This window comes from Pleuronectes platessa, chromosome 15 (genome assembly GCF_947347685.1).
Source record: "Pleuronectes platessa chromosome 15, fPlePla1.1, whole genome shotgun sequence".
Lineage (NCBI taxonomy): Eukaryota > Metazoa > Chordata > Actinopteri > Pleuronectiformes > Pleuronectidae > Pleuronectes > Pleuronectes platessa.
In genome coordinates, this window is record NC_070640.1 from 24,124,268 (window position 1) to 24,146,342 (window position 22,075).

A 22,075-nucleotide genomic window follows, 5' to 3' on the forward strand; every position below is an offset into this window, starting at 1 on the left:
CATCCAGGGCAAAAGGGCCAGTGCTTGAGCACCACTAGGGGTCTATCTGTGCACGTGCCTGATAGGCAATGACCCGTTGCTGCCCCTCCTGCTATTGATACAAAACAGCACCAAGGCCAATGGTGCTTGCATCGGTGTGGAGCATTCAGGGTTTCTCTGGATCTGCAAACCCTAAAACAGGAGCGGTTGTGAGCTTCTCAATAACCAGATCAAATGCTTGCTGGCAACCTTTTGTCCAGCGACCCCGGAAGGGTTCGTTAGGATTGTGGTACTGGACTGTGTCGTCCCTTTTTCTGAGGCCCTTTTTGGAAGGCGGGTAACAGAAGTTAGATTATGGAGGGGTTTTTCAATGTGGGAATAGCCAATGACAAACCTCCGGTAGTACCCAGCAAACCCAAGAAAAGGTCTCAAGTCTCGCAGGTTCTGAGGGACTGTAGTACTTTGATTACTGCTCTGTAGCCATGAGGAACTGGCTGGTGACTTGTTAGACTAGCTTCATGGTAAATGTCATACACCACATCAAGAGTATTTGTTCCTATCAGCAAGTAAGACTCTGAAGTGGTCCGAACATCAGGAACTACTAGAGCCAACGTGGATACTTCAATGAACATACCCAGAAACTCTTTTGGGAAGGTGATGCTGGTCTCTATGTAACCCAAATCCGGTACAGCTTGTCCATTCGCACCCTCAACCTCTAGGAGGTCATAGAGGGGCTTTATATCTTGCTCTGACAAATGTTGTTCACAAAAGGATTGGGGAGTCGTGGTCACTTGTGAGCAGGGGTGGACTGGGACAAAAATTCAGCCCTGGCATTGTCTGTCCAGACCAGCCCACTACATTATCAGCGGACACCACATAGAAGTCCACAAATCTCGCGGCGTCTTCTCTCATGCATACTAATGTTACCACCTATCTCAAAGATGGCAACAAGAAGGGAGGCCACACACAAACCTCTCAAGCCAAAAGTAAATTTATTTAACTCCAAATCAAGATAGCTCTAACTACGTAGTGGGATGTGTCAAATATGTTACGCGTCAGTGGTGTTAACAGTGGTTGGATGTGTGAAAATAAGGTGTGATGTATGTTGTAAGGTGCAGAAGCAAAGAAAAACAAAGGCTGAGGGCCCCATGCCCCTGGAAGCAGCCTTTAGATCTGCAGCTGAAGCCCAGCCCAAAAGGGCAGGCCCAGGGTGACGCCCCTGCCAGCTCTACCTGTGTCTGGAAAACAACTCCTCAGGCTCTCACATGTCAAGTGGTCAACCTGAGAAGGACATGGATACATTATAATGTCTCTAATCATCACAAATTAAGTATGATTTCATTAAACATAAAAAATGATAAACTCACCAGACTAGAGGAGACTCAACAGACAAACTTTGGTACAGTGAAGGCAGAGAGTAGAGGCAGACAGAGAGCAAGTCCTCGAACATGGACAGAGGGCGAACAACTCCTCAGGCTCTCACATGTCAAGTGGTCAACCTGAGAAGGACATGGATACATTATAATGTCTCTAATCATCACAAATTAAGTATGATTTCATAAAACATAAAAAATGTAAACTCACCAGACTAGAGGAGACTCAACAGACAAACTTTGGTACAGTGAAGGCAGAGAGTAGAGGCAGACAGAGAGCAATCCTCGAACATGGACAGAGGGGGAACAACTCCTCAGGCTCTCACATGTCAAGTGGTCAACCTGAGAAGGACATGGATACATTATAATGTCTGAAAAATAAAGAAAATGTTTTCCTCTGTCCTGCACCTAGAGTTGAGAATTTTTTCGATGTGTGTTTCTTTTAAAACCTTTTGAAGTATGAATTTATACATTAAAAAATACATGATAAACTTACCAAATTCTAACAGTGGTCCCAAATGTCCACATATAAAACAGAGGGAGAACGACTCCTCAAATATATCACAACAACCAGTAATGGAGAATAATTGATCATTTAGTGTACATGATCACACCATTAAGGATGAACACATAAGCACAATAAAACTTGTGTGATAATAACAATAATATTAAATATTTCTCACCTTATCAGTGGAACATTTACACACAAATGATACCTATTAAATAGTTATCACCTCAGTAAACAATAAATGAATTGAAAGATTACAATAAATTCAATGGCAAATATTTCAAATTAAACTAATTATTCCCTATAGGTTTACTTGTATTCTGTTTTCAATATAGCTTGATTCTGCATCTCTATTTACAGCTCAGCTATGGCAACAGTAAACGACGTTAGCAGCTCTTAGCTAGCTTAGCTAAATCATCTGAACAATAATAACCCATAATATCACAATTCGGCATATTAAAACAAAATCAAAAACGTTTTCTACTTTGTTTTGGACATGTCTAAAAAATGTAGCCTAGCCAGCCCCAGGCCAACATTACTTACCATGTCTGCCTCCACTCGCTCATCACTGTCGAGTCCTCCTCGCTCGTCTCCCGGCGCACCTGCTGCTGCTGGGCTGGTGAACCCGGCACCAAATAGGTCCGTCAGTTTGGCGCATTTAGCAGCCTCCACCTACAGAGACTTCAGCTTTTTTTCCCGATGCTTCTCAGCGCCACCCGGGCGCTTTTTACTCTTATTATCCATTTTAAGTTTCTGTCTCAGCAGCAGCCCGTCCCGCGACTCCCCCCGCCAATGCCATGAGGTCCCGCCCCACCCTGGTTTGTGTTGTGATTGACAGCACTGTCAGGGCTCTCTGAGCCTGTCAGCCCATGATTGATTGACAATGACAAACAATAGACCAATAATATGTGTCGATGCTGGCAACACACTGCTAGCCCTCTGTAGCCAATTGGCCGGCCCAATTGAAGGGAATTTAGAGAGGAAGAAGAGAAAAAAAAAAAAAAAAAAAAAAACTGAGCGGACCAGACCGGCCCACATTGGGTCAACGGCCCACCGGGATGATGCCCGGTATGCCAGATGGCCAGTCCACCCCTGCTTGTGAGCCTGTGTCAAGTAGGCAGTTGAACTGATCACCTTTAATGGTCACCTGGGCTGTACTCTTTGAACCAACTAAACTTTCAGGAAGTTTGGAAAGATACCTTTTACAGCTTTGATGTTCTAGATGTAGTTGAGCTCTGGTTTCAATAGTTGCGTCTAAGGGACGTTGCTGAGTCACTTCAGCCCCTATTTGTCCCACAACAGGGACTGAAATTAGTTTAAAGTTGGGTTGGAGTCCCTGGGATAGTTTTGCCAGCACCCCCTACAGAATTGCTTCAGGAGGTGTTTGTCTACATCTTCAGGTGCAACCCCTCCCCTCTTTACAGCTAAGTTTAGTGCAAACTGCAGTCGATGAAGGAAAGTTGACGGTTTTTCACCAGGATCTTGGAGAGTGTTCATAAACTGAGCAAAAAGCTCCTCCCCATCCTCAACCACACCAAAAGCTGAGTCTAATAGCATTACATAGGCTACAGGGGATCTGTGACATCATCTTCCTTAATACTTCTTCGATATCTTTACCAGTAAGCTGTATTATGTCCTTTAACTCAGCAAGGAAGGACTTAGTAAACTCCCCCCCCCCACACACACACACACACATTAGTAGTATAAACACTGGCTAGTGTCCTTATATGGTATACAACACTTGGATCATCATCTAGTGCACATGTGTCAATATCAAGGCCCGCGGGCAAAAAATGTGGCTCGCGACCTTGTTTTATGTGGCCCGCAAGAGTGGGTGCATTATTGTCTTCGAAAAAAGTTCACTGTATGCTGCTTAAAAGCGCACGTTGACCGTAAACTACATCTCCCAAAATGCATGTCGATGCACCCGCCAAGGTAGTATCTCACAAACACGGAGCTGTCTAGCTTTGTCATTAACCGTGGATGAAAGCACAGGCAAGATGTTTTGCTACACGTGGCATCTATTGCACTTCTGTCCGTCCTGGGAGAGGGATCCCTCACATGTGGCTCTCTCTGAGGTTCATACGTATTTTTACCCTGTAAAAGGGTTTTTTAAGTAGTTTTTCCTTAATCTTCCTGAGGGTTAAGGACAGAGGATGTCACACCCTGTTAAAGCCCTATGACACGAATTGTAATTTGTGAATATGGGCTACACAAATAAAATTTTATTGATTGATTGATTGACAACGTGGATATAGCGCATTTATCCATTTTTATTAGAGGCGTGAAGCCGGACCTCTCTGTCATTGACGAGCTGTTGGATGTAGCCGCCATGCATGGGACCACAACGGATCGGGACATTTTTGAGGCAGTGGAGAAGTCTGTAAGTAAACATAAATTGCCATCGGAAAAGTTAGTGGGACTAATTACAGATGGAGCACCTGCGATGCGTGGAGGAAAATCAGGCTTGGTTTGGCGAGTGAACGAGAAATTGCAAAAAAGTAACTGTCACACGCCCCTGATAACCTATAATTGCATTATCCATCAAGAAGCTTTGTGGAAAGGTTCTGGAGCTGGATAATATAATGACCACGGTCATGAAAACAGTGAACTTTATTCGGGTGCGTGGCCTGAATCACCTGCAGTTCCAGCTGCTCTTGCAGGAGATGGGCTCGGAGCAAGGAGATGTGCCGTACCATACAGAACTAAGGTGGCTGAGCAGGAGCAAAGTCCTCAAACGATTTTTTTAGCTTAGAGAATAAATTGCTTTTTTTTTTCAAATAGGTAAGCATTTTCATAAATCCTTTTTTTCCACTTGGTTTTTACTTTTATTTAATAAATGCGTTTTATTTTCCAAGACTAAGAACAGTAGAATATGTGTACAAATTAATGATTGTGCTGGCATTTTGTTTTGTGTCTGTTATTGCCAGAACATGATCTATGAACAGGGGTGGACTGGGACAGAAATTCAGCCCTGGCATTGTCTGTCCAGACCAGCCCACTACATTATCAACGGACACCATATAGAAGTCCACAAATCTCGCGGCGTCTTCTCTCATGCATACTACTGTTACCACCTAGCTCAAAGATGGCAACAAGAAGGGAGGCCACACACAAACCTCTCATGCCAAAAGTAAATTTATTTAACTCCAAATCAAGATAGCTCTAACTACGTAGTGGGATGTGTCAAATATGTTACGCGTCAGTGGTGTTAACAGTGTTTGGATGTGTGAAAATAAGGTGTGATGTATGTTGTAAGGTGCAGAAGCAAAGAAAAACAAAGGCTGAGGGCCCCATACCCCTGGAAGCAGCCTTTAGATCTGCAGCTGAAGCCCAGCCCAAAAGGGCAGGCCAAGGGTGCCAGCTCTACCTGTGTCTGGAAAACAACTCTTCAGACTCTCACATGTCAAGTGGTCAACCTGAGAAGGACATGGATACATTATAATGTCTCTAATCATCACAAATTAAGTATGATTTCATAAAACATAAAACATGATAAACTCACCAGACTAGAGGAGACTCAACAGACAAACTTTGGTACAGTGAAGGCAGAGAGTGGAGACAGACAGAGAGCAAGTCCTCGAACATGGACAGAGGGTGAACAACTCCTCAGGCTCTCACATGTCAAGTGGTCAACCTGAGAAGGACATGGATACATTATAATGTCTGAAAAATAAAGAAAATGTTTTCCTCTGTCCTGAACCTAGAGTTGAGAACTTTTTGGATGTGTGTTTCTTTTAAAACCTTTTGAAAATTATTATAATAATGAAGTATGAATTTATACATTAAAAAATACATGATAAACTTACAATTCTAACAGTGGTCCAAAATGTCCACATATAAAACAGAGGGAGAACGACTCCTCAAATATATCACAACAACCTGTAATAATTGATCATTTAGTACATGATCACATCATTAAGGATCAACACATAAGCACTCTCATCTCTATTTACAGCTCAGAAAGTTTACTGGTGCTATGGCAACAGTAAACGACGTTAGTAGCTCTTAGCTAGCTTAGCTAAATCATCTGAACAATAATAACCCATAATATCACAATTTGGCATATTAAAACAAAATCAAAAACGTTTTCTACTCTGTTTTGGACATGTCTCAAAAATGTAGCCTAGCCAGCCCCAGGCCAACGTTACTTACCATGTCTGCCTCCACTCGCTCATCATTGTCGAGTCCTCCTCGCTCGTCTCCCGGCGCACCTGCTGCTGCTGGGCTGGTGAACCCGGCACCAAATAGGTCCGTCAGTTTGGCACATGTAGCAGCCTCCACCTCCAGAGACTTCAGCTTTTTTTCCGATGCTTCTCAGCGCCACCCGGGCGTTTTTTACTCTTATTATCCATTTTAAGTTTCTGCCTCAGCAGCAGCCCGTCCCGCGACTTCCCCCCCCCCCAAATTGAATGAGGTCCCGCCCCACCCTGGTTTGTGTTGTGATTGACAGCACTGTCAGGGCTCTCTGAGCCTGTCAGCCCATGACTGATTGACAATGACAAACAATAGATCAATAATATGTGTCGATGCTGGCAACACACTGCTAGCCCTCTGTAGCCAATTGGCCGGCCCAATTGGAGGGAATTTAGAGAGGAAGAAGAGAAAAAAAAAAAAAAAAAAAAACATAGCGGACCAGACCGGCCCACATTGGGTCATCGGCCCACCGGGACGATGCCCGGTATGCCAGATGGCCAGTCCACCCCTGTCTATGAATGAGGATGTGTGAGATGGCGTCTCAGGATGAGGAGGGATCTACTTGTGTGTGTTCAAGGACAGGCAGCATTACCTCATTGTTTTGTAAAATGCTGCTTCTGTCATATGCTGGTTGTGCCATAGTCCTACCCCCCTTGACTTGAATACATAATAAATACAGAAACAGTTATCTAACAATATAATAAGTTGTAGTTTAGTTTATTTTAAATTACATTGAATTTTGATACATTCATACTGTTAATCTGGCCCTCAGAGGCCAACCATTATGCTGATGTGGCCCTTGGTGAAAATGAGTTTAACAACACAACACAATTTCTTTAAATTAACTTATAAACCCAACTGCAGTTCAAATTTGTTTGATAATAGAATACAGCATAAATTTCCCCCAAAATAATAAACATAAATAAATAAAATAAGAAAAGTGTGCACATAAGTCAATTCAAAGTCTGTAAATCTAGTCTTAAATGTCAATTTTGTAGATTGTTGTTGGGCCCAATCCGTCTTTGTACAGGGTCTGTCCTACCGCAGGGTGGAGTGAAGAACGTGGAAGTCCAATTTTTTCTGAAAGATCATAGGTTGGCTCGCCATCCAGTTAACTGGAATCTTGGTTCCTCGATGTCCTCTCTGACACCGGAGATTATTTTCTTCAGCAAAATCAAAAACCTGACCGTTGAATCGTCAGAATCCCAGCACCTTTCTACAGGTCAGCAGGGTTACTTCACACATCTACACGGAAATTCAATCTGAGCAAAGCAGAGAGTATGCTTCTAGCTTGAACGAGTAGGTTAGGTAGATGGCTGGTAACTCCCCCTATTGGCTAGAAAACGTAACAGCATGTCAAAGTGTACATTCTCCCTTTCTCTCAATATATTCCCACTGGTTTTCTAATTTGGGCTACATTAGTCCAAAGTATTCCTTCTTCTAATTGTTCCAGCTCCCTCAATAATCAACATATATGACTGTTGATTTCATAACCCCAAGATCATTCACAATAAGTCCTGTTGAGCTACTTGCAAAGTGAGTCAACAAGTTGGGTAGAATATAAGCTATGTGAGGGGGGTAAGGATCTTACACTAGATCACTGACATCATATAGAAAAGTTAAAGAAAATGTTTAGTTTATTCATGATTATAACATAATTTCAATAATTAATAATGGTGAATTTAACAACTTCAGAATGATATAGTTAATGTTATCGATCATGTTACGATATCAAGCATTTAAGATATAAAATTTACTGCTCAGGTATATTGCTCAGGCAGAGGTTTCCTCTTCCTCTGAAAAATGTATTTGTCATGTATATAATGGCTGTGTCACCAAGATGGACAAGCTCATACAGGGATACTCTCTGAGGGACCCTGAGAATGATGCAAAGACTTGGTTGCTTGTATGCATGCCAAGTGATGACATTTTAGCCAACAAAGCCAGAGAAACCTGCCCTTTCATTTTGTCAAAGACGAAAAATAATTTCTGTGCCACTCAAACGGATAAAGAGTGTGACGGCACCCAGTCCAGATTGATTTCACCTCAAATAAAGGATCCTCAGATCTTTTTTTTCAGTTGAGAGAGATCATCATTCGTTATAGCATAGTATGAAGCAAAAAACTGTTGAGAAAAATGGGATGATTCATTGTCTTCCGTGACGTTATGCATATGGTTTATCTCCAGCAGCAGTGATGTAATTTGACCTACTAATATTATTGTCTTATTAATGAAAAAAACACACATTAGAATCATTCCGAACTATCCCTCAGACAAAACCATGGCAAGTGTTATGCATCTCAATAAAGTCTTGGTCTGTATCAACAAACCCACTCAAATCAGGATGCAGACCAGGAAGTATGACTCATTACTTAGCACAATCTTTGACAGCAGTGGAAACAAAAATCTCAGTTAAATATCTATTTGATACATGAATGTATAATCAGTGGAAAATGTATACATTTAGGAAATATATAATAAACAAGGTGATTATGAGACAACAATGATTTAGTCCCAAACAAAAAATAAAATTTCCAAAACATATAGGGATTTGTACAGTTTCAGTGGAATTCATAATTGTGTTCCCAGAGCAGGTTTACTTAAGAATTAATTAATGCAAATGAAAAGGAGGTAAGAATAATTAGCAAAATCATTCACTTTCAAAATTTTAAAACATGTTGGTGAACCACTAAATAAAATCTGGTCGTGACTGACTAAATGCATTACACTCACCGAGCATTTTATTAGGTACACCTGTCCACCTGCTTATTCAATCAATCAGCCAGGCATATAGCAGCTGTTTAATACAAACAAATCCTGCAGCTACAGGTCAGAAGCTTCGGTTAATGTTCATATCAAACACCAGGATACCGAACTCAGTGGCATTGACAGTGGGATGGTTATTGGGGTCAGGTTGGTCTGAATGTTTTTGAAACTGCTGGGAATCTCCTGGGATTTTCACACTCAATGGTCTCTAGAATGTTTACTCAGAACATTTGTCCTCGGACGCGAAAAATCACGTCCGAGGAGAATGGCCAGACTGGCTGGAGCTGAAAGAAAGGCTACGGTAACTCAGGCAACAACCATTTAAACAGAAAAGCTTCTGAGACCGAACAACATGCCTTGAGGCGGATGATCTACAACAGCAGAGACCACATTGGGTTCACTCCTGTCAGCCGAAAAAACACAAACGTGAGGCCTCACAGACTGGAGAGCTGAAGACTGGAAAACTGAGCCTGATCTGATGAACCTAGATTTCTGCTGAGGCTGCAGCTGAGAGCCAAAGTATTATTGCTGACAATGTTCAGCCCTATATGGCCACAGTTATCATATTAACACATTTATTGCAACCCCCACTTACCATGTCTCACAGTAGAAGTCATCTCAAACTGGTTTCATGAACATCAGGTATCTCAATGTCAAAAGGAATAGTTACATCTTGTAGACTCCATGAAATGAGCAACAACCCAGTAAGTAGATTGCCTTATACTAGTGTCAGTAATTTACATGGTTGTTTAGTCTTGTTGATTAAAGTGCTTTCCCTCAGAGGAATGAGTGTGTATATGTGCGTTTGTTGCAGATCATTTGGGTCCATATAACTGGAAACCAGTCTGTCACAGTTCAAAGGTCATGAGAAGAAGTTTAAAAGTTACACAGTCTTGTGGTGTGGAGTCATGGTTATCAGCTTTGGAATCAACTACAGATGTTGAAAACCTCTGCAGCGAAGACAATAAGGCTTCATGAATGAAAACACAGCGCTGGTATGTACCTTACCAGAGATGACCTCTGACCTTCTCATATAACTCACAGTGGCGAGCATCACAGCTGTTTGCAGTGAAACCATGAACGAATGAATTAATGGTAAATGTCATTATCAGATGATTTTTAATGTACAAAATTCAACCCGTGCCTTATGATGCTAGATGTTGGCTCTTCTCCCTGGAGTGAAGGTCGACTTCAGAGGAATAGGAATTACAACATTGTCTTTGTTTGAAGTGTCCTCAGCACGATGGCAGCAGCTGGCAGCTAATGCAGTCAGTGCCTCAGTGTCTCCATTTTGTTACACAAGATCTTACATTAAGGCCTATGATTCAGAAATGATATCAAATGAGCACTCACCAAGGGCAGGCCAGGTCAACATATGCAAATATTTCAAATGTTAAATATTGAAAAGGACCCATCAGCCTCTGCAGTAAAGTAAAGGATTTCTAAGACTGCAGCTTCCAGATATATCAGTGCTTTTCGAAAGCAAATGATTTGCATGAGTCCTTAACAGAAGTGGGGCACCCTGATAAATATTCATAACATTTTTGTAGTGGATTACCAGATTTCCCTACAGGTCTGAATTACAAGTCCTTCCTTAATATTAAACACATAGTTATTTGCAAAACATTTTCGGGCATTCTTGTTACCAGGACATACAGATGACTGTAACTCATTCATTTGTCAAACTTAATATGCTGTCCCAGAAAAGAGGCCAGCTGAAGTTCATGCTTTAACATGTTGAAGATTACTGAAACCTTTTTCTACTAATTTTAAATGTCACCATCTAATATTAGATCTACGATACAACTTGTTTCAATATTTCAGCATGTTACTTTCTCTTGCACTCAATTCATGTGTACACCTGTATATACTGTAATAAGGCCAAGAGAAATCCGTTGAATTGGATTTCAGACTAATAACAATTCAGTATACTCAAATAGTTCAAGGATAGGATGTATCTGTTTTAAGAGGATGTTTCCCACAGCTTACTCTAAGTTGCTTAAAAAGAGTGTAAACATGAGCCCCACTTGATTTATGCAACTAAGATTGCTGAGCCACATATTATCTTCAGATGAATATAAGCATGCATTTTCTAGAGAATAAAGAAAAGGGATTTTGTTTTGCTCCCTTTAGATTAAAATCACGTGAGGAAGGGATATTTTCATTTCACCTCTTCACAGGAGAAATGGTTACAATCAACAAGAGCTCTTCTAGTGTATATATTCATGGGGAAATCTAAATGTGATTGGCCCCTGAAGTGCTCTTGTCCACTCACTATCTCTTGACTCTTTATGTCACCAATCGTGGTACTGAAGTATTTTATCGATATTTTATGTATTAAATATTTGAAAATAGTGTATGCTGTATGTTTCATTGGGTTTTCTTTGCACCTTTACACAAAAAAATCTAAATTGCTGAAAAGAACATGGAAAACATTCAGTGTTTTTGTTCAAATCTATAGAAACAAACAGCAAACAAGGGATTGTGTTTGCTTCTAATGTGACTACCTGGAGCTTTCCCTGAGAAAAAAAAATCTGTGTTTTAAAGACAAATGCTGGCCTGTGACTGATGGAGATGAATTGGGCAACTAAAGGGAAAGTACCAGTGGTATACATCCACCAAGGGATCAGTGTGATAATGATATTCCTCCAGAGAATCTCTGAGAAATAACAGGTTGCTGTGTGTTGCCAGGTACAGTTTCTGGATGAATATAGAAAGCTGCCTGTTGATGTTTTTCAGACTATAGGGCAAAACCATGATATTGATGAGGGAGCTATTAGCTAGGTCAAGTTGTCCAAAAGTTGTTTAGTAACCCGCATATATTCTTTTGAAGCTTTTGTCAAGTGACTCTATCATGTCCATGAATAAACAGATATCCTATAGTATTACTGGTCATAAACAGCGGTATTCAAAGAGCTCTCAGGATTTAGCTAAGTAAATGTTAAATAACCCAGAGTGCTGTGGTTTGACAATTCAGCTCTGTCTGGCTGCGCAAGGTGATGAAAAGTTCCAAAATTATGTCTTTAGTCTCTATGGTTGCCATGTTCTATGGTATAAGATTTTCTCCAAGTGATAAGACAGGTTGGGTCTATCTATCGTGTATATAGAGCGATGAAAAGAGTTCTGGATAATTGAGGTACGGGGGCACTCTAGATGGCTATCAGTCTGCAGTGAGGCAATGTACTATCTCCAGTTTTTGGCCCAAATTCATCATAATTACAATTTATCTGGATTAGCAGAGACCTTAGAAATAAGACATTGCCATAACCCAGCCCTCAATTTTGTGGACATCACTCCAACTAAGAGTCAGAGCAGTGAAGGAAAAGAGTTGCAGAGAGCCACTGGAAGCTTCAGCTTGGTGTATACACAGAAACACAGTGAAGGACCGGAGGATTATGAATCGATGCTTGAACAACCTTGAACACTGGAGACAACTGATGAAGTCACCGATGATAAAAGGTCTTAGACTAAACTTGATCAGGTCAGATAAAGAAGGTAAGGGCGGATTGCATCTCATTAACCGCACACTGATGAAGTTAGTCAAAACACAAAGTTATTTTAAACTGTGAGACTGTAAGATACGATAAGATACAGATACAGATAGATAGGTAGGTAGTAGGTCAGACTCATGAGATTTTAACATGGAGGAAAAGCTTTACTGAAGCTAATGTGTATTTATGTGGAGTTTATGGAGAAAAGAAAAGGAAAAATGCACGAGGATGGGTTCTCAAACGGTAAAAAGAGACAAATGAAACAAGTGCACCTTTTGTTTTCAACTGGACCTAAGAGAACTGCAACTATACTGTTGTGTCATTCTTATACAGAATCAACTGTGTGTCATCTGTCTGGCTTACACAACGAGTCCATCACATATACTGTTCATATGGAAGATGGGGCTACAGGGGTAGTGCGCTCTTTTGAAACTCCATGAACTCTGGTTTCTTTTGCTTTGCTCTCTTCATGTGGTGGGAGCCCTGTGACCAGAAATTAAAGATTGGGGATCAGGTAGGAGGCCGGCAGCAGCTTGAAGCTCCACCAAGCAGATTGCCTGCTGCTGTGCTGACTGAGGACTGCCTCACACAAAGCATGAAAAGTGTGGATTCCCGCAGCCAAGGGCCGATTTGGTAGGCTCTGTACTCCCTGACCGGTCCATGGAGAAAGGAATGGCTCAGTCAGCAAGCAAGGGCCTGAAAAGATAATCCCCCCCCCCCCCCCACTGCCACTGGACCTCATGCAGCGTCAAACCATTTGTGAGCAGTGACAGAGCCAGATTGGGCAAAAAGGATATGAGTGGGAAACTTCAAAAACCTGCTCATGTTTCTGCGACCGTGAAAGGATTTGTATAACACATTCAGATTTGATGGACTTTCCCATGTTCACCCTGGACAGCCCTTTTTTGTTGACATGTTCAAATAATGAATCTCTTATGTGCGGGATCCTTTTTTCCCCCCCTTCACCTGAGTCCTGTTTGTAGTTGTCCGGTAGGGATGCTGTGCGGACCATTCCATCGTCTGTCCCAAGCTTATGGAGTACCGCTGACTTGCTGGCTTCCAGGAAACAGGGTGAGTGTTTCTTCCTCTTGTAAGGCCGTGGCCAGATGCTGTTTTTAACTTAAGCTGTCAGGAACAACCGAATCTGCTGTCTGACCTAGACATGGTGTAATTACTCCTTTAATTTAACTGTTTCCTCAGAGACTCTGAATGTGTGCCTGACAATGATTATGTGATAAGAGCTTTTCAAAGGACAATGAGATGTGCTCGCATAGATATTCCATTATACTGTATAAAATGCTTTTTTGATGCCAAAGCTGCAGGTGGTTCAGATTCAAAATGACATTTGTTTGCTTTGACATTTCTAAGTTGGGATAAGAAAGATGTTCCCCCAAAGTAAAATCTGGTAAACGATCTGAAGTCTTTTGAGAGAATGTTCCCCTGTGACATTGGCACTTTTGTGGCAGAATATTTGGTTAATTTTGGTGGGTATTTCTCAGTGAAAACAATTAAGTAAATGCTGGATTTCTCTTTCCGTTTTCCCACTTTTAAAGATTATATAATCTAAAGTGACATTTCATGTACATAAACCGGTTTTCATATGTATAATACTTCTGTTTCAGGTGCTGAAATGGAACATATACATTTGATTATTTTACTTTTTAGTAAAGCCTTATCAGCTGGAGCTCAGTTTAATGGATTCAACTGTGATGCCAACTTTCACAGCCGCTTTCCTGGTGAGGAATTGACAGCTTTCTGCTTATGAACAATTGCTCAGAAATTCCATAGGAGTATCATCATAAAGGAAAGTTGTAATATAACTAGGTACACATTCCAAAGGGGAGACAAATTTGTCCACACATTATTTTATAACTTCCTGTGATTTATGAAGAAAAAAAAATGTATAACATAATGGTTCCTACAACTATCCTTATTCTTTAATATATAAAATTTAAAATTTTTTATAAATCTAACTTAGCCCAAGCACTTCTCTAAACAGAAAAAAATGCATTCATTCATCTATATGACTAAATTACTTTTGGTTCCTCTTTTCATGTACCTGTATGGACCTGTGTATGTGTTTGTGTTGCAGCGGAGAGGGATATTAGTGTCTACTGTGGGGTGCAGACCATCACTCTCAAAATCAACTTCTGCCCTGTCCTCTTCTCCGGCTACACTGACACTGACCTGGCCCTCAATGGTCGCCAAGGAGATGCTCACTGCCGTGGATTCGTCAACAACAACACCTTTCCTACTGTTGTAATCTTTAGTATCAGCCTGGCATCACTGGAGTCCTGTGGCAACGCCTTAGTGGTAAGAAGAATAGAGATGGTATGAGTTATTTTCATAGTGTCAACATTACCTAACTGGTAACTGCATACTGTTGATTGAGTCAGAAATATGAAACCAACAAACAACTTACAGAAAGCACCATGTGGACCCATTTAGATTTTCTTTATTTCCTCTCATACATATAACTTAGTGGCCAAAGTTTTAAATAATGTATGTCAAGATAAACTGTTTAGTGAGAACAGATTAATATACTTTACAAGTAGCGTTGGCTTCAGTATTTCCCAGAGGGCAAACATTTCCCACTAAGTCTGTGTTTTAGTTTTTGTGTTTTAGTCAGTTTAGTAAAAAAATACCGAGAAGCACAAGAATACAAAAATAAAATAAAATAAAAAATGCTAGAAAATGAATGGAGAACAACTAAGGACAGTTATAACCCACAGAAAACACGTGGGTCTTCATTTTTACTTTAAATATGTCAATGGAAGACTTGAACACTTAATTTCACAAGATAAAATGCTCCAAAGTTTTAAAATAGCTGTAGACACAAATCACAATCCCTTTTACCTCTTAGTCTTAACCAAGGGACAAACCAGGAGCCGCAGGTCTGCGGCCTCCAGAGGTGGAACAGGGAAAGAGAAGCTCAGAGATGTATCGGGGCCATTTAACATAAAATAGAGAAGCTCAGAAGGGAATGCATAGCTGACAGTTTGAAATAAATAAAGACTGTTTTTTTAAACTATGAATCAACTGTCAATGGAAATGTATGCATTTTGTATTTAAGCTGTAGTCTTGTTTACTGTAAAGAGTGGATAACATGTTTTTTTATTTTATTTTGAAATTAGGTGGACAGTGTTGTGATATAACTCACAGCCTTAGTTTACTCAGCAATTATTTTTATGACTTTTTCTGTCCCAACTCATTTAGGCAGAACATGTACAAAAGTTTAAAAACAACAAAAAGGCTCCCAGCAATGTGTAAATTTGTCTGATGTGTCTTTCACCTCAGCCATCCTTTCTGATTCACAGTCCCCATCTTTTGATGTTTACCAGCCATGTGTATCCTGAATGAGAATGAAGTCCAGCACTCCTTATCTCAGGGAAGGAGCTGCTGTGGGATCCTTGAGGCCCTTTCAGAAACAGTTTAAAGTAAATCTCTATTGAGCTGGTTGTCCCTCACCCGTGCTTTGCTACATGAACGAGCAGGATGAAATGGGATTTTTCCTGGAGGGTCTGTTCTCAGATAAAGAGGGTCTGAGTTGGGGATTAGTGTGCTGCATTAGTGTGCTCAGTGGTATGGCTGATGGTATCAACCCCTGTGCCTACAGGAAGCTAATGGTGGTCAGTTAGCAAGGCAGTAGGAAGAGTCTCACCCACCCACTGATGTTCTTCACTGCAGGTGTCCACGGCACAAGGACCCAATGCTTATGGGAACCTGTCACTGGTGCAGATTGGTAACATATCAGGGTACATTGATACACCGGATCCTCCCACTGTCATCAGCTACTTGCCCGGTCTGCTCTACAAGTTTAGCTGCAGTTACCCACTGGAATACCTGGTCAACAACACACAGCTGGCCTCGTAAGTCTCTCATATCCGATCCCTTCAACTTTTTGTGCAGTTTGAAATTGCTCTGTTGGGTGCTACAGAGGATCAGCAAGCCATGAAATGCAGTATGGAAGTAGGACTACTTGTTGGTGATTTTACTATTGGAAATCTAGAGCTGAGAAAAAGTCTTTGAGGGACATTTTGAATATAAAAGATGGACAAAACACAGCAATATATTGTAGAAAATAATGTAGTGCATTTCAACTGCTTTAAAACTGAGGGGGGGGGAGGGGGGAAATAGAGCCTTGGTAAACATTTATACTGGTTAGGTTTTATTAACTGTATATATAACAATAACTTACATATATATGGATATATATAATTAATTCAGTACAAGACACTAGTACTGCATATTTAATAATAATGGGTCGAGTATTTTGTGTAGGTATAGTGCTTTCAGAAACAACACCACCACAAAATAGTAACCGTGGAACTGAATCAGCATTTCTCTGATCAACTAAGTGAATCATTCTCATCTTCTTTGAAGCAAATCCACCTTTTAAGGACTGATATAATTTACATTTTTAAATGTTAGCATTTTTTTAAATCATAAAACAAAGTTGTAGGTACAGTGGCATACACAGGCATTGTGGTGTGAGTCAACCATAGAACTTCAGGTAAAGTTTGAGCAAATGTGTTCCTCTTTTCTATTATTGTGAGCAACAGAGAGTAAAGCAAAGTCTGCTCAGAATAATTTTCTGAGTCACCTAAAATATTGGAATCCCCCTAAAAATAATTTCTTATCTTTTTTTTAAGGTCAGCAGCTGCGATCTCAGTGAAGGACAGCAATGGTACCTTCATCAGCACATTGAATCTCTTGCTTTACAATGTAAGTTCATAGCAATCCAGGCTAAATACCTGCTACTTCAGGAGCTGAAGCTGTTGCTCTGCTGACAAACTATACGTAGTGTGTTTCAAAGTGAAAAGGAAGCATTGCACCTATATAAAGTTTATCTTCACCTTTTACACCTGTAATTACAATTATTTCTGAGATTGATGATCCATGTACAAGACAGGGAGGATACCAACAGCTCAGAAACACTTTTTTGCATCTCAAGGAATGCAGCAGATTACCTTTGATCCCATCGTTTGAGAGGATTAGGCAGAATGTACACATAGTTCATTTCAAACCTTTTCACCGAATTACCTTGCCAATTTGAGTCAAATGAGATTCTATTGAAACCAGATGATAGTGAAACCAAACCAAACACTGAGAGGAAGAAAAACATGTGACAGGAAATGTAACAATAGTATGGAAATGGTTTTGTGGTACAGGACTCCTCGTACGGCCAACAGCTGTCCATCCCCATGGCAGGACTGACCCTGAAGACACGGGTGTTTGCAGCTGTGAAAGCCACTAACCTGGACAGGAGGTAACATCACGTTCCATGATCACTACACCAAGAAAACACCTGAGTCCTCAACAGAGGCAGAGAGACTACTGGTATCACAACACCAGTGACAGGCAGTGTGTCTATGGGTGCTGCCAGGTCACAGTAAAATCAGAAGAAAGATATTCTTCATTAATTGAATAAGACTAAAAAACAGTAACAAATGAGTTTGAGCTTTCAAATCAGCATTATGTATAAATGCTAAGGGTACTTAAACTTAACTGATGACGGAACCATGTGGAAGCCTGAGGTATGTACTAAAAACCAGGATTTGTGGTCAGTTAGTTTATTTCAGGTTTAACCTGATATTAATTCACTGACCACAAATCGACTCCTTTTCCATCACGGAAAAAAACATAACCTATATATATCAGTTATATCTTTTAAGGTTTATCGATATATTTTCAAATGATACATATAGAGCATAGGGCTGTTTACATAAACATATTTGATTATGCATTGAATAACAAGTATCTTAAATTTGAAAAAAAAGAGAGACAGAAGTATAGATTAATGGGCATAATGACAGTTTTTTTCATTAGAAACAAGTCACTGTAACAAGACAACCACGATGCAATATTCTATCTATTAAAAGATCATAATAGTGGCAATGTGGACCTACTAAAATGTACCCTGTGTTTAAGTAACCCTTTACCTCCACATCACTAATGCATTTAAGTCCCTAAATTGAGGGTTTGCTAATCCGTACTGTGAACTAGATGGAACGTGCTAATGGACTACTGTTACACCACGCCCTCTGGAAACCCCAGCGATGACCTCCGCTATGACCTTTTCTTTAGGTAACTCTATTCTGAAAGCAGCTGATTTGTGTCCGCCTGTTTTTCTTTTACTTTCCTTTTCTAATAATACCTTAAAATGTTTCCTCCCTGGGCCAGCTGTGAAAAAGACCCTCAGACTACCGTCTTTGAGAATGGGAAGAGCCAAATGGGTCGCTTTGCCTTTGAAGTATTCCGCTTTGTAAAGCACAAGAACCAGAAGATGTCCACTGTTTTCCTGCACTGCGTCACCAAGCTGTGTCGAGCAGATGACTGTCCGATGCTCATGCCAGTGAGAATAACACATTGTGCACTTACTTTATTGTAAAATCTAACACACGAGTGTTTGAGTATCTCTCTTGAATCCATCTAAAGCAATAATTTCATGAGGGAAACATGACGAAGACATTTCACATGGACTGTCAGAGGTGGAGAGTAACTGAGAACATTTAGTATTCTTAAAAACAGTTTTAAGGTGCTTGATCTATACTGAACAAATCTAGTCAATTACATTTTTAGAAGGGAATGTCGTTTTAACTAAGTGCAGGTGCTACTACATAACCCATTGTGTTGTTAAATATGTAATAATAATTATATTAATTAATTCATTATAAATCAAATGAACAGTTTGTGAAACTGTAAACATTAGTTCAGTGTAAAAAAAAGAAAATCACAGTCCACTTTAAATAAATATTCTCAAAGTTTGTCATTTTAGGTAGGTTTTAGTTATCGGATGCCGATGGAGCCCAAATGCTCCCTGTTGCTGATTGGCTGGAATGGATTTGAATGGCTCAGAAAAGGCCACATTGTTTCCCAGTTACAGAGCGAGGGCTGTGTGTGTGGGAACGCTGCTTTTTTTCAGCACACACACATAACAGAGAGATCCAAGACCAGGGGGCTGGATTAGAATCAGAACACTTCTACCACTGATGATAACACAGGATCAATTACCAGCTGTAATAATTACTTATTTTTAAAATATTTTCTAATAGTTTTATATTAACTTTATGGTATTATATATTGTTTATTTATTTATTTACACAAAGAAAAACATATATATGGTCAGATTGTATTATTCCTTCAGCCTTCCTGAAGCTGTAGCCTGTAAACTGTAGCATAATACAAGAAGTATTAAGGTTAAATTCTATCCTCAATCAAGATGCTCCGTGAAGACACAGTGCTCTTCCTTCATCCCCTTCTCATTTCTTCTTATAAATCATCAAATATTAATAATTTATGGAGTATGACACATATATAGGATAACATATGAAGCGGTCTAAAATAATGATTCGATTCGCAACGAGACACCCAGTGTTTACTATTTTAAAGTCAAAGCAGTCATATATCCAGTTTCTTGGATGTATAAAGGCAACATCAAGGGGTCATATTAACTATGCGGATCATGTGTCCCCTGAACGCCTCATCATGGGAAAGTGGAATACATCAGGAGGCTCCATTCTGCCACCATATCTCTCTTTGCCATTTTTTCCACAGATTTGTGGCAGCAGGAAAAAACGGGACATCTCCGAGGGAAAAGACTCAAACACAGCATCTGGAAATGCTGTTCTGACTGCCGGGCCCATCATCACTCGGATTGGTACAGTTGATAACAATCCTCATCCTTCTCTGCTAATCTTTCTCCTCAGAGTTTCCCAGCCTCCTCCTCCTGACAGTTTCCAAACACTCTTGGTACTGTCAGGACAAGCTTTGCCTGCAAACTGAAACATACGGTTTCACAAGTACAGTTTGTAATAACATTTTGTAATTCTTGCGATAGAACAATATTTGTTTTGTATCTAGCAGCTCCTGAGGCTATTTAAAACTCCATTGATTGAAGGTGCCTGAGTGCGACATACTTGGATGACGACTGATGTTGAAAACAAATCGTGGTGACCTAGATAGTGAATGGTGCCCGAAGGCATCCTGTTGACTCTTGTACTTGGACTATAAAGTATAATGTACTGAATACAATGTATTGCTGTTGCCCTTAAATGCTCTTTACCTTTTTGTTAACAGATGAAACGCCAACCAACAACTCTCAGCTGGGTAAGCCTTCAGTTGTGTGATGGCAATTTCCACTGATATGAAAGAGAACCATTAAAATAGCAAAAGGAAAATGTCTCACCTAACTCTTTTATGTCTTATTATACTGCTGTATTGATTTCTTGGTAGAGGTTACATAAGAAGTGCTGTTTCACTCCGTCTGCTTTATTTACTGCATTTTAAGTTATTTTGCTAGCCTACATAACACTACTGCAATTATTTGAATGGTATGACTATTGAAACATGTTGCATCGACACCAGCAGAGAGGGCAACAGCATTGTGAGAAACGTGAGGGCATTTAAGTGCAGTAGGAACCAAGAGAGCACATTTGGCAGGAGTTGTTCCTGTGCTCTAAATACGGCATTTCTCCTAGATTTTGTGTTTATATATTTTAGTCTAATTGACTTTAATGCGAGTGAAAAAGGTTTTTATCTCTGCTGTTATGATGGATTTTTCCTTTTTCCCCAATTATTCAATATTGATGACGTTTGGTTTCAGCTATTTTCTGAGCTGGAAAGATACCAGCATTGTATTAAGGTTGTGCAGTTCTTCTCAGGAACAAGAAAAACAAGCCATCAAATAAATAGAGAAACACAGCATCATCAATATTTAGCTATTTCTGTGTATGACATTCAAGGGATTTTAAGACAATGTGCTAGAAATTATATAATTGTGTTAGGCTTCCACAGAACAAGGACCCAATCGCAGACTTAGATGCCAAAAAATACTTCTTTATTTAACAAAAATAGGAAAACCAAGGAATCCAAAAAGGCAAAAAATGACAAGAGCCAAAAACAGAAAATCCAATTCAATAACTTGGCAAAACAGAGTTCCAAAGAGGCTCAAAAATCAGGGAGTCAAAAATCATACCAGATAACAGAGTTCACAAATAGCAGTATCCAGGCATTGCTTCTTCACAGTCAAAAAATGATGAGACAATCCGACAGGGGACAACAGAAAGACTGGGCTTAAATAGAAGGGGAAACAAAGACAAGACACAGGTGAACTAATTAGACAAACACTCAGGTTGACGATGGGGAACAGGTGAGGGAGAAAAAGAGCGGGAAGCAGTAGAGGGTGGAGTCTCAGGACAATAACAAAACACACATGGCCTGACATCCTAACCACAACAAGCACATGACAACACAAATAAACAGGGGGAAAGACATGACATAACAAAACACAGGCAGGATGTACAAGGGAAAATGTCTTAAACCACCAGGGTCTTAACAATTGTTTGTTTGTGCTTGTACTGCTTCAGCCCATTTGAAAGCTCCAGTGTTTCAGATGAACACGGTGACGAGCGCCCTCATCTCAGGCGTGATCATCTTGGGGGTCATGAGCGTCTGTTTCTTCATCTTCTCCCTCACCCTCCTCAAAGGCAAGACCCCTCCTGTCAGCAGCCTGTCTGGAGTCCGCAACCCCGCCTTCAACTGAGCGCCCGGACCCAACTCACTGCAGACACAATGTTAAGCAAGCGGAAAACTAGAGACACTTTACAAGAGAACACAATATTTAAAGTTTAAATTTAGATTAATGTTAAGAGATCTGTACAAGTAGTGTAGAAGTAAAGCAGGACTTTTTATATGTTGTTCTGTGATTTGTGTTTGAACCACATGGCCAAGCCTCAACCTGCAGGGGATCCTTTGTCATG

General features: G+C 40.3%; 1 protein-coding gene across 1 annotated transcript; it reads left to right on the forward strand.

Moving 5' to 3' along the window:
* The first annotated feature begins 13,944 nt into the window (after positions 1 to 13,944).
* Positions 13,945 to 21,858, forward strand: zpld1a (zona pellucida-like domain containing 1a). The gene is made up of 10 exons (XM_053441873.1): positions 13,945 to 14,050; positions 14,407 to 14,627; positions 16,002 to 16,183; positions 16,967 to 17,039; positions 17,486 to 17,583; positions 18,321 to 18,401; positions 18,498 to 18,669; positions 19,872 to 19,974; positions 20,394 to 20,423; positions 21,683 to 21,858. The coding sequence occupies exons 1-10, from the start codon at positions 13,945 to 13,947 to the stop codon at positions 21,856 to 21,858; spliced, it is 1,242 nt and encodes a 413-aa protein (XP_053297848.1).
* The last annotated feature ends 217 nt before the right edge of the window (positions 21,859 to 22,075 follow it).

What these genes read in the sequence shown, in the direction of transcription:
- zpld1a (XM_053441873.1), top strand. Translation starts at nt 13,945, where the DNA reads ATGGAACATATACATTTGATTATTTTACTTTTTAGTAAAGCCTTATCA. An exon ending in TGAATCTCTTGCTTTACAAT is followed by an intron (nt 17,040 to 17,485) that starts GTAAGTTCATAG and finishes TTTGTGGTACAG; the next exon opens with GACTCCTCGTACGGCCAACA. An exon ending in CGCTATGACCTTTTCTTTAG is followed by an intron (nt 18,402 to 18,497) that starts GTAACTCTATTC and finishes TCCCTGGGCCAG; the next exon opens with CTGTGAAAAAGACCCTCAGA.